Here is a 16,395-nt window from a genome sequence, read left to right as displayed (position 1 = left end):
GCCCTGCTGTCCCAGGCTGGGCTCAGGGCTTGGCCTTTCTGCTTCCCCCAGGCAGCCCAGGCCTTGCTCAGCATTGCAGTTCCCTGCTCAGAGCCTGTGGCTCCCTGCAATCCTGGCCTCAAGGATCTGCTCTCAGCAGTCCCTGGGGAGCCTTTGGCCCTCCCTGCCCTCAGTGGGGCCCAGTGATGCTCCAAGGGACTTTGAGTTTTGCTTGTGACTCCTTGAGCAGCTTCTTCAGCCTTCTCTCAGTGCCTGAGGGTCCTGGACTCAGCCCCAAGTCCCTTGTGGGGCTCAATAAAATACAGAAAACTCTTAGGGGTGCTTTGTCTTCCTTCAGTGGTCTTCAAGTCTCCAGGGCTTGTGCAGCTGATTGGAATGAAGTTGGGATTCTTGTAAGGAGGAAATTTAACGTGCACCTCATGACTTTTCTTCTTTAATCAAGTGTTTATTTTTTTTAATTTTTCAGGTCCGAGAAGAGCAGATAGAAGCATTCCCCAGGTGATCTTGATGCTTGTCCTAGGGTGATGTTATGATGCTTGTATCCCCATTCATGTGTTTTGTTAATGTTGGCTATTATGTTCTGTACCTTTAAGACCGGCTCTGAAGAGGGAAAGTTTTGTTTTGGTTTTCTTATCAGCCTGGCGGGACACAGAGACTGCAGCTTTTGTTTTTTCTGCTTTTGCTTTTCGCTTTGTTCTCTCTCTCGCTCTTGCTTGCTTCGCTTCTGCTTGCTTTTGCTCATTAGCTAGTTTAGCTAAACTGTCCAATTTCTTCCTGGACTGTTTCTCCTTTCCTTTTTCTGACCATTTTGAACCTGCTCCGGACTGGGACCTGGGAAACACCAAGATCCTGCAACTTGTGGCCTGCAGCAGCTGCCCCAGTGCCGGAGGGACTGAGAACAGAGTGACCACCCCCCCAAAGAGAGACTTTCTGAATTTGTCTTTTTTTTTTTTCAGAGCGGTGTCATCTGGTATTGTTCATTTTGTGTGCTGGGGGTGCTGTGCCTCTTAAATAAACAGGTTCTTTCCACTCCTCTACGAGGAATCCTTCCCGAACTGGTTGGGGGGAGGGGCTGTGTGGGTTTGCGTTCTGGAGGTGCCCTAATTTTGAAATTCTCCTCCAAATTTGCCCTAAACCACGACAATGTTGAATGTCTCCTTAGGCGGTCTGGGCATGGAGAAGAATGAGCCCCTTGAGGGCTGACCCTGTTTGGACCAGCTGCTCCTCACCCCCAGCCTCACCGTGTCTGACATGGCCCACCTGGCACTGACATCCCTGTGCCCTGCAGCAGAACCTTGTCCCCTGAGCTCTGCAGCTCCATGTCCCAGCCCATTGCACCGTGTCCCACCTGCTCTCCTCAGGGCTCTGCCTGCACACAGACCCAGGAGAAGTTTTCCTGTTGGTGAGGAAAGAGTGGAAAAGCCTGAGCAGGTTTCCTGAACAACAAACCCCACTCAGGAGCCACCTGCTCAGTCCAGGCTGCCTGGAATGGTGTCACCTTTCTCCAAGGGACAGTGTGAGCAGAAATGATCTCTGGAAGCAGAATTCTCTGAGTCTTCCACCTGAATTCTCTGTCCCTGTCCTTTCCCAGGATATCTGTTGCAGATGGAAGCTGCTGGTGCCATCCTCACCTTTAACCTCTCTTTGGAATGCAAACAGATGTTCCCAGGTGTGTTAAGCAGGATCTTCTCAATGTTTCTACAAAACTTTTGTATTTTTCATGGAATGAAGGGGCCATTTTGGGGTGACATGGAAACAAGGTGTCAATTGTGACCCTGGGGTGCCATGGAACCAAGGGGCCATGGTGACACAGCAGGGCCATGTGGATCCAGTGGTCCATTGTGACACTGGGGATCCAAGGAGACCATGGAGACACCCCCAGATCCTCATGGAACCAAGGAGTCCATGGTGACCCAGCGGGGCTGCCTGGAGCCAATGGTCCATGGTGACACTGCCCATCCAAGGAGGCCATTGTGACACTGAAGAACTTCATGGCACCAAATATCCATGGTGACACAGCAGCAGGGCATCATGGGAACCAAGGAACCGCTGTTGGCAGTAGGGAAACTCATGGAACCAGGGGCCCTTGTGGCACTGCAGAACCAACAGAGCTGCTGGACCTTGTGCCCTGGCCCTGCACAGCTCCTTGGGAGGCACGGCAGGAGCAGCACCCTGGCAGCCTCGGGAATGCCCCTCTGGGATCCATGGCACACACTGCCAGGGGCTGGAATTCCAGTTCCCAGACAGGAAAAGATGTTCCTGCCCTTGAAGGCAAAGCCCTAAGAAGGAGCCAAAAGCCAAGTGGAGCAAGATCTTACAGTGACATTTCACTGCCAGCCTTCATAACTTCACCCATGGTTGTTGTAGCTCATGGATTGGGAATTAAATCAGGGCAGGGTCTTTGGTGGGAGATGCCCTGGGTCAAGGGAGACACTGAGAGAGAAACAGAGCAGGCAAAGAAAGGCAGGAGAGAAAGGAGGACACAAACACAATCAGCTGAGAAGGTGGCACTCTGAAAAACAAACCGGAACTGATGGAAAATGAATGGGATAGAAGTTAATAATCTGAATGTTTTATTTATTGTCAAAATACATCCCACACACCCAGCCCCACACAATCCTGATCCCACTTCTCCAAATTTGTATGCCACTTCCCCAAATCTCCTTCCAATCCCATCTCACCCTAGAGGCTGTGGAATTGAGTAATTTTGACATGGGACTGATTTTTTTTTTGAGGTGGGAACAAGCCAATTTGAGGTGGGATTGAGCCCTTGTGGGGTATGACTGAGTTTTTTTCAGGGCAATTAAGTAATTTTGAGGTGACTGATCAAATCATCTTGACTTTGGAGTGCAAAGATACGGAGAACACTTCCTGAAATCACCCAAGAACCCACAAATCCCCCAAAATATGTCCCCAAACCATAAATTCCATCTGAAATACCTGTTAAATTGTGGCACTTTAGACATCTTTGATCAATTACTTTCTTTTTAGTCGTATTATTTTTAAGTAATAGAGACAAATCAGAAGAAAATTAGGGCCAGACCAAAAGGATAACCATCAAGATCTCCTCCCAACATGGATCACAGGGAATGTGGGTTACCAGGGCTCTGCCCAAAGTGGGTCCTCTCATGGGGCATGGAGTTGGAGCAGTGCAGGAAGCTCTTCCCACAGTCAGAGATGTTGCAGGGCTTCCCCTGTGGGTGGATCTGTTGGTGTCTGGTCAGGTGAGAGCTGCTGGGGAAGCTCTTCCCACACTGGGGACACTCGTAGGGCCTCTCCCCAGTGTGGATGCGCCGGTGGGTGATGAGGTGGGACATGCACCTGAAGCCCTTCCCTGTAGCCATGATATTTTCTGAAAAATCCTTTCCTTAGGATTTTTTCTCTGGTGAAGCTGAGAGGCCTCAGGAACAAAATGTAAACCATGATAATTTGGTGGTGTGGAATGCAACAAGTGGATCTGTGATTGGTCTCATGTGGTTGTTTCTAATAATGGCCATTCACAGTCCAGCTGTCCGGACTGTCTCAGTCAGTCACAAGCCTTTGTTATCATTCCTTTTCTATTCATAGCTAGACTTCTGATAATATACTTTCTTCTATTCTTGTAGCACAGATTTAATATAATATATATCATAAAATAATAAATCAAGCCTTCTGAAACATGGAGTCGACATTCTTGTCTCTTCTCTCATCCTAAGAACCCAGCGAACACCATCACACTTCCCACACTCCCCACACTCATAGGGCCATTCCCCAGTGTGGATCATCTGGTGGCTGATCAGGGTGCTGCTCTGCCTGAAGCTCTTCCCACACTCCAAGCACTTGTGGGGCTTCTCACCATCATGAAGCTGCTCAGGGACCACCAACTCTGAGCTCTGGCTGAAGCTCTGCCCACCTTCAGGGTGGCTCAGGGTGGGTCTTTCCTCCTCAGAGCACACTGGGCTGGGTTTGGAGCCCTTCCTCATGTAAGATCTTCCAGGCATTTCCGGCCTGTTGAATTCCTGTGCCATGGAGCAACTCAAAACAGCCTCTTCCACAAAGTTCTGCCATGGGGATTTGTCCTCTGTGGTATCTATCCTCAGCTCCTTCCCTGGGGGAGGAAGGACAAAGAGAGGATGGGATTTGCCTCCGTGCCAGAGGGAAGGGGAAGGAGATCCCCCCAGTTCATCCCCAGCAGGACGGGGTTGGCAGCAGGGTTGTCCTGCAGCCGGGGGCCGTGCTGGGCTGGGAGATGGAGCAGGAGAGAGGGGGAAAGGGGCACTGACTGCGTCCTCACCTGCCTGGGTATCCCAGGGCTCCTTCCTCTTCCTCACTGCCTCCTCCTCCATTGAGTCAAGGTTTGAGAATGGGAAATCCTGTTTTGGGGACCAAAGAAAGGGTGAACATGTGGTCTTTTGTACAGGATTAAAGGGAAACCTGGGGGAGAGTCTAAGTCAGAATTACAATTTAATAAGAAATTGAAGATCAGGGCAATGATACAGATACACTGCCTTAAACTGACAGAGTCAGGATATAACCTGACACCCTGTTGCTGCTCCGGGTGGTGGCAGCAGTCCCATTAAATGGTGGCTGCAGTCCTGTTGGAGTGATGAACGTGATTCTGTCCAAGCAGTGATCCTGTAGAAGGGTCTGGTCTTCCTCTGGAGGTCCAGGGGTGGTTCTGGAGCTCTTGTCCTCTGGGAATCCAGTAGGCAAGCTGCTCCTGGTGTTGCAAGGCTCAGCTTATATCCAGGCAGGAATGCTTGGATCCTCCCCCTGGGTGGAGCATCCCACAATAGGATGATGGAATTTTATCAGTCCTGCAGTGGCACTCAATGGCCCATTCACAGAAGATCTCTCCCCTGGAGGGCGTTATCAGGGCTGAGTCATGGAAGAGATCAAGAACACTGCCCCACCTGTTTCTAGCAGTTGATGAAGATGGGCATTGAAAACATGCATTTGGTTCCATCTTACACTGCAACCTGAAACAGTGGGGGAATCCCTGCTCAGGGGGTGAACACCACCCCCCTTTCCCAAACTGGCTCAGGTGTAAAACCCCCACCCCGGGAAGGCCACACACACAGGGGACAATGTCACACTTGCCCTGCCCCAGGGGAGGTCTCTGTCCCTGTCACTCCCTTGCTGTCCCCCCTTTTCTCTTTCTTTCCATCTCTCTCTCTACCTCACATTTACTGTTTAATAAAATCCACCTTGGATTTGGTCTTGTTAGCACCTTAATTGAGGTGGAGGCATTACTCCGGAAATTTTCTTAACCAAATTGCAACATTATTTTGGCACAGTGAGTTCAGGGCACTGTTGTCTGACTCCAAGTGCCTTTGACAGCATCGTGGTTCCCTCCTCTGAGGAGGTGGTGGTTCTCTCTGGAGGAACTCTTGGAAACTTGGAAACAGTCCCTCCTTCCTCCTGTGGAACTTATGGGAGAAATGATGAGGAAAATGGCTGTTGTGAGTGGCCAGGAAAAAGAAAATATTTTGTTGTCTTTCCTTGAAAAGTTTCTTAATATCACAGGGGGAGAGGGAGCAAATGATATCAGAGTGACTGATAAAGTTCATTTACTCCAAGGTGAGGAACACAGGGTTGCTAAAAGTCCTACAAGAAGCCCAGCTCAAGTAGCTAAATTCCCAAATAACTCCAGCCAGGGGTGTCCGGGAGGATTTTTTTGGAGAGTGTTCGGAGCCGGCAGATCCCGGACTCGAGCCCCGGGTATCTCCGGGCTCCCTAAGAGGAGCTTTTTCGGGGGCAGAGGAGCCGCGATCGCCCCTCGGGAGGGTCCCGGGGGATCCACGTGGGGATGGCCCCGTACCGACGGGGCGGGACATTGGTTTATGGGGATCCCCGTGAGAGCCGGGGCTGTGGAACGGGGGACCCCCGGGGCGGGGAGAGGGGAAGGGGCGATACCGGAGCTGGGGCACCCCCGGCAGCCCGGAGATGAGGCGGGGATGGGACCCCCTGACCCTGACAGGGGCGCGTCCTGGGGTGACTTCATGATGCTCGTGCCCCATCGGTCCGTTTAGCCCAGAAATGAGTTCTGCACCTTTAAGGCTGGTTCTGAGAGCCAAGGGGAGGAGGAAGAAGCTGCAGTTTGTTTTCAGACACTGCACTCACTCCTCCACATTCCGGCTCCTGGATGGACAGAGGGCGGGACAGAGCTCTCCTTTGCTTTTAGTTAGTTTTTAGCTCTCTGAGGCAGAGAAGTTCCCTGGACTGTGGTTTTTCTTTTTCTTTGGAGTGGTTTAAACCTGAACCAGCTCTGCACTGAACACCCAGAACACCACTGGCAGCTCCCACCTGTGGACCACCTGGCCAAGCCTGACCGGTGGCATTTCCAGTGCTGGAGAGGCTGATAAGAGACTGATAAGAGACTGATAAGGGACTGAATGAGGCGAGCTACAGCCCACAGAGGGACTTTCGGAGTTGGTCATCTCTTTTGGAGTGGCAAGAGGTTTATTGTTTAATATTGTTCATTTTTTATGCTGGTAAATGCTTTTCCTGTTAAATCAACAGATTTTTCCCCTTTCCTCCATGGAAATCTTTTCCCAATCTGGTGTGGGGAGGGGCCTCTTAAATCAGCTTTCTGGAGGAAACTCTTTTGGAGATTTTCTCCCAAATTTGTGCTATACCAGGCCAGAGTCCTGGGAAGAATGGAGAGCCCCAAGTGGCTGGTCTGGGGTGAGGCTGGAGAAGGGGACCCCAAAACCCCCCAGCATCCCTAAGCAGGACCCTGGAGAGGGGGGATCCCCTTGGCCCATGGGATCCCCAGCAGCCCTGAGAGGGGGAACCACCAGAACCCCAGAGGGATGAGACTGGAAATGGCACACTCCTGGTAGCTTTTTTCGCTCTTGATTTTTGAAGGTTTTTATGGACATCAGGTGACTTCTAGAGATGGACTTGGGTAGGAGGAATCCCCAGCACAAGGCATTCACACCTTGTTTTTCCCCAATCCATGATTTTCCCCAAAACATCCCACACTGACATCCCCCCGTCCCGCTCTGCGTGAGCTCATTCCCAAACCTGACCCTGATCCTGATCTCAATCTCACTCCATGTTCAGACACACTCACAGTTTTGTATTTAGTCTCACCCCAGCCCCACACTCATCTAGCCCCAGACGCAATCCCAACCCCAGCCCTAAAGCCAATCCCATGTCTAGCCTTAACCCCAATCCCTGCTCTAATCCAAATCTCAGCCCCAACTCCAAGCCCAGCCCCAATTCCAGCCCCTTCCTAAATCCTCAGCCCCAAACCAAATCCCAGGCTCAGCCCTTCTGGGGCTTTGGGGGTGTCTCTGTCCCTGTGACCCCGATGATGTTTGGGTGGGGTCCCAGCAGGGCTGAGAGGGACAGAGACCCCCCCGGCCTCGCCAGGGGTGAGAAGGTGGCAGAGCCCCCCCAGCCCTGAGCAGCCTCAGCGGTGAGAGGGACACAGAGCCCCTGGTGCCCAGCCCTGCACAGGCATTGCCTGAGGCCAGAGGGATGGAGACCCCCCGAGCATCCCCCAGGGCCAGGGGACAGAGAGCCCCGAGCATCCCCTGGGCTGAGAGGGACAGAGACTGCCCCGAGCACCCCCTGGCACAGGGGAGAGAGGGAGGGAGACCCCCCAGGCATTCCCTGGGGTGAGAATGATGGAGACCCTGGGGAATGGCCTGGGGTGACAGGGACAGGGACACCCCTGGGGAATGGCCTGGGGTGACAGGGACAGGGACACCCCGGGGAATGGCCTGGGGTGACAGGGACAGGGACACCCCTGAGGAATGGCCTGGGGTGACAGGGACAGGGACAGCCCTGGGGAATGGCCTGGGGTGACAGGGACAGGGACACCCCTGGGGAATGGCCTGGGGTGACAGGGACAGGGACAACCCTGGGGAATGGCCTGGGGTCACAGGGACAGGGACAACCAAGCCACTCCCAAGCATCCCCCAGTGTGAGAGGGCTCAGAGACCCCCTTGAGCATCCCCTGGGCACCGGACAAAGTAAAGTGATTTCTTGACAAAAATCAAACTTAACCCTACAGAAAATGCCTTGAATTTGCTCTTCCCACAAGTCACTTGTGGTGAAAATGCAAACAAATCCCAAAATTCAATAAACTCACAGTAGAAGCAATTTTGTGGCAATTCCAAAATCCATTGGTCCTGCACAGCTCCAGCTCAGCTGCTGCCACATTCTGATAAAAGAAAAGTGGAAATTCGGCCCAATACATTGCAATACCTCTTTTAGGAAAAGATTATGAAAAGGAAGGGAAAGTTCTGTGTAGATGTCACAAAGGTGACAGGGACAAAGAAAAAAATTATTCTTAGATTTGGCAAAGCCCCCGGCCTGTGAAAGAGAAAAGGGGGGACAGCCACAGAGTGACAGGGACAGAGACCTCCCCTGGGGCAGGGCAAGTGTGACATTGTCCCCTGTGTGTGTGGCCTTCCCAGGGTTGGGGTTTTACACCTGAGCCAGTTTGGGTAAGGGGGGTGGTGTTCACCCCTCTGAGCAGGGATTCCCCCACTGTTTCAGGCTGCAGTGTTAGATGGAACCAAATGCATGTTTTCAATGCCCATCTTCATCAACTGCTCTAAACAGGTGGGGCAGTGTTCTTGATCTCTTCCATGACTCAGCCCTGATAACGCCCTCCAGGGGAGATATCTTCTGGGAATGGGCCATTGAGTGTCACTGCAGGACTGATAAAATTCCATCCTCCCATTGTGGGATGCTCCGCCCAGGGGGAGGATCCAAGCATTCCTACCTGCATATAAGGTGAGCCTTGCAACACCAGGAGCAGCTTGCCTACTGGATTCCCAGAGGACAAGAGCTCCAGAACCACCCCTGGACCTCCAGAGGAAGACCAGACCCTTCTACAGGATCACTGCTTGGACAGAATCACGTTCATCTCTCCAACAGGACTGCAGCCACCATTTAATGGGACTGCTGCCACCACCCTGACCAGCAACAGGATGTCAGGTTATATCCTGACTCTGTCAGTTTAAGGCAGTGTTTCTGCATCATTGCTTTGATCTTCTTTTCTTTTTAAATTGTAATTATCGCCTAGACCCTCCCCAGGTTTGCCTTGAAACCAGTACAAAATTCAATGCGCTCATCCCTTGCTTTCCTCCCAAAACAGGATTTCACATCCCCAAACCTTTGCCAGATGGAGGAGGAGGCTGCAAGGAAGAGGAAGGAGCCCCGGGACATGCAGGAAGGTGAGGAGGAAGTCAGTGCCCCTTTCCCCCTCTCTCCTGCTCCATCTCCCAGCCCAGCACAGCCCCCGGCTGCAGGACAACCCTGCTGCCAACCCCGTCCTGCCGGGGATGCACTGGGGGGATCTCCTTCCCCTTCCCTCTGGCATGGAGGCAAATCCCATCCTCTCCTTGTCCTTCCTCCCCCAGGGAAGAAGCTGAGGATGGAGACCAGGGAGGACAAATCCCCTTGGCAGAACCTCGTGGAAAAGGCAGTTTTGAGTGGCTCCACAGTGCAGAATTCCAATGGGGAGGAAAAATCCCCAGAGATCCCACAGAAGGAGGGGCTCCAAACCCAGCCCAGTGTGCTCTGAGGAGGAAAGACCCACCCTGAGCCAGGAAGGTGGACAGAGCTTCAGCCAGAGCTCAGAGCTGGTGGTCCATGAGCAGCTTCACAATGGGGAGAAGCCCCAGAAGTGCTTGGAGTGTGGGAAGAGCTTCAGGCAGAGCAGCACCCTGATCAGTCACCAGATGATCCACACTGGGGAATGGCCCTACGAGTGTGGGGAGTGTGGGAAGGGCTTCAGCTGCAGCTCTGCCCTCATCATCCACCAATGCATCCACACTGGGGAGAGGCCCTACGAGTGTCCCCATTGTCAGAAGAGGTTTCAGACCAGCTCCAGCCTCCACCTGCATGAGCGAATTCCCTCAGAGGAGAGGCCCTTCCACTGCCCTGACTGCGGGAAGGGCTTCAAGCAGACATCCCACCTCATCAGGCACCAGCGCATCCACACTGGGGAGAGGCCCTACGAGTGTCCCCAGTGTGGAAAGAGCTTCACCCAGAGCTCTCACTTGACAAGACACCAACGAAGTCACTGGTAAGAGAAACCCTGCAAATGCCCCAATTTCAGGAGGAGCTTCGTTCACTGCTCCATCTTCATCCCCCTTTGGAGACCCCATGTTGGTTAGAGCCCTGGTGATCCATGTTCCCTGTGATCCATGCTGGGAAGACACCTGTACATTTTGTTGCCCCTGCCAATGACGTGATGTGGGATTGGAGAACATGAGGGTCTGGCCATGGCTGTATCATTACATTCACTCCCACCTCAGGTCATTGCCAGCGACAGGAAAGGGACTCTCTCTCTCTCTCTCTCCCTGAGGAGAAGGGTGTCCTTTCCAGGCAGGAGGAAATACATTACCAGGAAGAGCCAGTTGTTGATGTTGTAGTTTTCTCTGCAAGTAGTTTTACTTATCCCTTCTGTTATCAATATTTTTTCTGTTCCCTTTGTTCTTTATCTCGTTGCTGTTCCCAATAAATTGTTCCTATCCCAGCCTGGGATCTTTGCCTTTTGTGCTTTCCATGGGAGGCGGGAGGGCAGCGAGGGCAGCGCGGTTTTAGAGGGAGCAGGAAATTGGGGAATCCCATTGCTGAAGCCCGGCCCGTGGAAACCGAGCATCCCAGCTGGTGGCAGCCCTGGTGGCCATGGCAGCAGCCTTGGGAGCGGGTCCCTGGCTGGGGCTGTGGGAACCTCTTCCCCCTGGTGCCCAGGGACAGGAGTGGAGGGAGTGGCTGCAGCTGAGTCGGGGCAGGCTCAGCTTGGATGTCAGGAAAAGGTTTTTGGCCAGAGGCTGCTGGGGCCCTGGCCAGGCTCCCCAGGGAAGGGTCCCAGCTCCAGGGCTCTCTGAGCTGCAGCAGCGTTTGGCCAGCGCTGCCAGGCCCAGGCTGGCATTGTTGGGGTGTCCTGTGCAGGGCCAGCAGTTGGAGTGGAGGATGCTGATGGGTCCCTCCCAGCTCAGCCAATTCTGTGCTTCTGGGATCCCATCAGCCTGGGGATGGGGCTGCCAATGGTTGCCATGGCAACGGGCTCTGGCTGCAGGCCTGAGCTGGTGTCCATGGCAACCACCCCTGGCATGGGGTCTCCATGGAGCTGCCAAGGGACTGAGCATAGCAACAGGGGGCTGGGGATGGTTGCCATGGAAACTGACCATAGCAACAGGGGGCTGGCGATGGCTGCCTGTTAAGGAACCGAGTTGCCACAGGCCCTCAGAGGGGTTCCATGGGGACTTTCCAAGAGTCTCCAGGCTGTTCCAGAGCTGGAATGTCACAGGCAGAGCCAGGGGCTCCATGGAGACCTCCCAGGGCTTTCTGGGGATGGTAAAGAGCCCTGTGGTTAGAGGCAGTCACAGCCATTCCACGGTGACATCCCAGGGCACCTTGGGCTGCAAAGGCACCCATCTGTCACAGGCACTCACGGGGGCTCCACGGTGACATCTCAGGAGTCCCCAGGGTGCCAAAGAGCCGGGATGGCCCAGACACTCACAGGGGTTACTCTCATGGGCACAGTGGGAGCTTCAGGCAAAGTTTATTAGAGAAGCTTGTGTTGAGTCTCAAGGTGCAGAAAGGATCCCCAATAGCCCCCACAGATCCCCAAATTTCACCTTTGAGTCAGAGATGACACAGACTTAGATCAGAAGGCTAAGTGCTAAAAGCCACCTGTTTTTTCAATCCTCTTCTTTTATATCTTGATTTGCTACAGGTAGACCTCACTGGTCATTTAATCAACACATTTCACATGATTGGTCTATTAAGACAACACCCTTCAGTAAACAACTTTATGGAAAAAAGTCAACCTATTACAAATATTTTTTGGGCACCAGTTATTGATGTTTGTTTTACATTGGGCCTTTCTGGGGGCTCCTTGGATGGGGGAAACCCTCTGTAGCAGTTCTGTGCCAGGTAAAAGGAGATGCATGGGACTTTTTCAGTCTTCAGCTTCTTGTTTTTTCTTATCTTATCTAAAGTTTTGCATTGCTGTCCACACCAGGCTCAGCATGCTGGGAAAATACCTCAAAATGGCTCTAAAATGTACAGTTTCAAGGTCTTTTAAAGTTGTCTCATCCAATTAATTCTTAAAACCTACAGTATTTCGACTTATCAACCAATAACTCGTCCCTTGACTGTCCACAAAACCTCTGCACTGTGCTTTCCTTGACCAAACACCCTGTGCCACCAACACTGCAGAAAATGGAGCAGATGAAGAAGACAGGGACTACACCCAAATTCCTCCATCTTGCCTCCTATCTACAGCATACTAAAAATCCAAAACCCTAAATTTCTCACCCAAGTGACATGCTATACTAGCCTCTAATCTATTTTCCACTTTGGTAAATTCTAATCTGTCTCAAAGTCCCGGAAGTCCTCTCCATGGGTGAAGGTTAAAGGCAGTGTTTCTCTAGGGGGTCAGGACCCCTCAGCGCAGACAGAGAAATATTCGCTGTGGCCTTTTAATCTAAAATCTTTTAACCCTTAACATGCAAAGTAACCCAAAAATGTTCCAGGTAAGTAGGACTAGAAGGAGAAGAAATAGGGAAAAACAAAAAGACAGACGATCCATAGAATGACACGCACATGGGTACCAACTGCTGGGGTTCCAGCATCACCAACAGAGGAACCCCAGCAGAAGGCAGGATCCACACCCTGGGCTGGCCTCGTGCTCTGGCTTTTAACCCCCTGGGCCTTCATGGCCCCACCCCTGAGGTGGGACTTCCAGTTGCTCGTCCAATCAGAGTCAGGGTCGCACCAGCTGCTGGTGTGTGATTGATTGATTGACAGCTCAGCCAATCAGAGCTGGGTTAACATCACCCCCTGCTGTGTGATTGGCAGCTCTGCCAGGCCAGGGCTGGGGGCGGGGCTCTGTCCCACCACAAACCAAGGCCTGACCCGGCCCTGGCCCCACACGGGCATTCCGAGCATCCCAAGGTGTCTCAGGACATGGATCTCATCCAGCCTCTGACAGCGACCACGGTGACACTACGGAACCTCATGGAGCCATGGCTCAGTTGTGACAATGGAGATCCAAGGAAACGATGGTGAGACTGTGGAATCCAGGAATCATGGAATCAAGGAGACCATTGTGCAAATCATGGGCCCTATAGAAGCAAGGGTCAGTAATCAAACAGTGGGGCCCATAGAAACAAGGAGCCATTGTGACACAGCGGGGCCGCATGGAGCCACGGGAACCCTGTGACTCTGTTGGGGCTCATGAAACCAAGAAGCCATTGTGACATTGCCAGACCTCATGGAATCAAGGATTACACTGTGACAGTGTGGGCACCCCTGAAATCAAGGGGACATGGAACAGGTCTGCCTGGTTTGGCCTCCTGGGGGCTGTCTGACAGGTCCCACTGAATTTGGCATGTCAAGGGCCACTTCCCATCTGACCATGAAGCACTGGGGCTCTGTGCTTTTATTCCTATGGGAAAGAACTGCCTTTCTTGTCTTGGCACCCATGGCCAAAATTGGGATTCTGTGTCTAAAATTCCCTATATCCAAGGGTTACTCCTGGACAAAATCAGCCCATACAGTCAAGTCTGGCCAGCCTTGGCCTCTGGTGACTGCCTCTCATCTGCCCCTGCACCACTGCGCTTGCTTGTTTCCTTCCTATGGAGACCATTGTGACACTGCGGGGCGTTGTGGAGCCAAAGGGCCATGGTGACACTGCAGGCCCTTGTGGAACCTGTGACACTGTAGGAACTTGTGGAACCAAGGGGAACATGGTGACCCTGCAGGGTACCATGGATCCAAGGGGCCACTGTGACACTGTGGGGCCTCGTGGAACCAAGGACATCACTGTGACTCTGCTGGGCCGCATGGTCCCAAGGGGCCAGTGTGAAGCAGCAGGGCTTTGTGGAACCAAGAGGCCATTGCTGCATTTCAGGGCCTCGTGGAGCCAAAGGGCCGTTGTGATCCTGCAGGGCACCGTGGATCCATGGAGAGCATTGTGGCATTGCAAGGCCCCATGGAATCATGGAGACCACTGTGACACTGTGGGGCCTCATGGAAGGAAGGGGCCATTGTGACACTGTGGGAACTTGTGGAACCAAGGGAATCATTGTTGCACTACTGGGCCCCAATGGAACCAAGGTGCCATTGGACACAGCCAGGCTTCATGGAACCAATAGACCATTATGACACTGTGGGGCCTTGTGGAACCATGGAGACCATTAAGATCCTTAAGGACTTGTGTAACCAAGGGGCCATTATGACACCTGAGGGCATCATGGGAGCAAGGAGCCATTGTGACACTGCAGGGCCCTGTGGAACCAAGGGAACATGAAACAGGTGTGGCTGCCTTGGCCACCCAGGGCCCACCTGACAGGTCTGGCTGACCTTGGAATGTGGAAGGCCACTCCCATCTGCCCCTGAAACACTGGGGCTCTGGGCTTTCCTTCTTATGGAAAAGAACTGTCCATTTTTTCCAGGCATCCATGGCCAAAATTTGGATTCCGCCTCCAATTTTTTGTGTATCCAACCTTTACTGCAGGACAAAATTTCCCAGGACAGACAGGTCTGACTAGTCGTTAACTCCTGAGGGGCAGCACTCACCTATTTTCCAAACACTGGAAAGGGCTCTTGTGCTTTTCTAGTATGGAAAAAATCATCCTTTTCCAGGCACAAATGTCTGAAATTAGGATTCCACATTCATCATTTCAAATATCCAAGGGCTGCTCCAAGCAAACCTGCCAGGACAGACAGGTCAGGCTTGCCTTGGCCTCTGGTGGTTGCTGTTCATCAGCTCCTGAAACACGAGGGCTCCGTGGTTTCCTTCCTATGGAGACCAATGTGACATTTGGGAGCCTTGTGAAATGCAGGGGCCATTGTGACACTGCAGAGCACCATGGATCCAAGGCACCATTGTGACACTGTGGGGCCTCGTGGAACCAAGGACATCATTGTGGCTCTGTTGGCCACATGGTCCCAAGGGGCCAGAGCAAAGCAGCGGTGTGGGAGTTAGCCCAGCTGTAACTCAGAGTCAGACAGATTTTACCCTTGAAGAACTGGGTGTGAGTTTCAAGCCCTGGGAATCATTTGTTTAACTTAGGGTGAGTTTGAGAGTTCCCCCATAAGCCTTTAGTGTTGTTATGCTAACTTGGCTAAGTTCTCCTCCCCTATTGGTTACTTGTTTCCCCTACAGGTTTATTGTTCTACAGTGTTCTACCCTCAAGTGTTTATGTTGTTGCTTCGCCTTTATCTCAGGTCTTTGAATCCTACCCCTCGTACTGTGCTCGACTTCTCCATGTTTATTGTTTTTCACCCTGTTACTAAAGTTCTTTTTGGGCAACTCCATTGATCCTGCTTGTAGGAGTGTCGGGGGGTAGGACAGTTGGGATGGACAGAGACGAGAGGTCTCTGAAGCCAGGTCTTGGAACTTGTGGTTTATTGCAAAGGGTGTGGGTGCAGGGGCCTTGTTTGGAGCTGCCAGCCACAGCTCGGAGCAGGCCGAGAGAGGAGCTCGAAAGAGGCGCCCAAAATGGATGCCCGAAAGAGGAGGGGAGTTCCCAATACAATACAAGAAATCTTCTTCTGTGCTGCATATTCTAATTTTCACTAACCAATCTAGTACAAGATACAAATCTTATAGCATTTACATACAGCCTATAAGAATCATTACTATACCATACTGTGTTACATTTTAAACCCTAAAAACTACTCTTTGCACCCCTTCTGCCAAGCTAGTAGGGTCTGCTCTGCCCCTTGGACCTGCCTGCAAGCAGAGGGTGTTGTTTCATCAAAAGAAGATTACCTTCAGCTGGCCATACCATTCTTTTCCAGTTGTTCAGTAACTCAGGCTTGGTATCTCAAAGCTTGCTTTCATTTCAATCTCACTTATAGTTTCCATATTCTCAAAATCTTTTGCCAGGCAATCATATTGATAAGGCTTTCCTGTTTCATCTTCCCCAGCATCTGCTCCTTTTCATTTTCACCACCCTTGCCCTGAAGTTGTGGAACCAGAAAGGTTTGTCTCAGCCACCCTCATTGCGACGTTTGGCACCTGAACAGGGGCCCTGACATTCAGTCATGTCAGCTGTGGTTAGCTGATGGATAGGCCAGGGCTCCCCGGGATTTTGGATTGTGCCAGGCCCAGCGGATTCATCGTTGCTTCGAGGGACCTCGCCCAGGATCGGCAGGGACAGCGACAGCTTCACCAGCATAGGATTGCAGGTGGGCTTGGGGAAACGCAAGACATTTATTGCCCATTTTGCCACTGTGTTTTTACAATATGCACCCACATCCCATAACTGATTCGGGGTGTTCTGGTGGCTCTTCCCCATAAGGCAGAGAAAAAAAAAAGGGTAGTCAGATGTCCAAAGTAGAAAGGAGCATACATGGATGCTTTAACTCTCACTGATCTTAATATTTTCAAAGTACGAATTAAAATCAATCATGAGGTGGATCATTAAA

General features: G+C 52.0%; 1 protein-coding gene across 1 annotated transcript in view; it reads right to left on the bottom strand.

Moving 5' to 3' along the window:
- The window catches only part of LOC143692629 (uncharacterized), a 331,852-nt gene that overhangs the window by 265,786 nt on the left and 49,671 nt on the right, over positions 1–16,395 (bottom strand). Inside the window, 1 exon segment of the mRNA XM_077172880.1 lies at positions 3,725–3,892. Coding sequence (XP_077028995.1) covers positions 3,725–3,892 — 168 coding nt within the window.

The sequence above is a fragment of the Agelaius phoeniceus genome (assembly GCF_051311805.1).
Source record: "Agelaius phoeniceus isolate bAgePho1 chromosome W unlocalized genomic scaffold, bAgePho1.hap1 SUPER_W_unloc_2, whole genome shotgun sequence".
NCBI lineage: Eukaryota > Metazoa > Chordata > Aves > Passeriformes > Icteridae > Agelaius > Agelaius phoeniceus.
The sequence above is the reverse complement of the archived record's forward strand: the minus strand, read 5'-3'. Positions and strand labels throughout refer to the sequence as shown.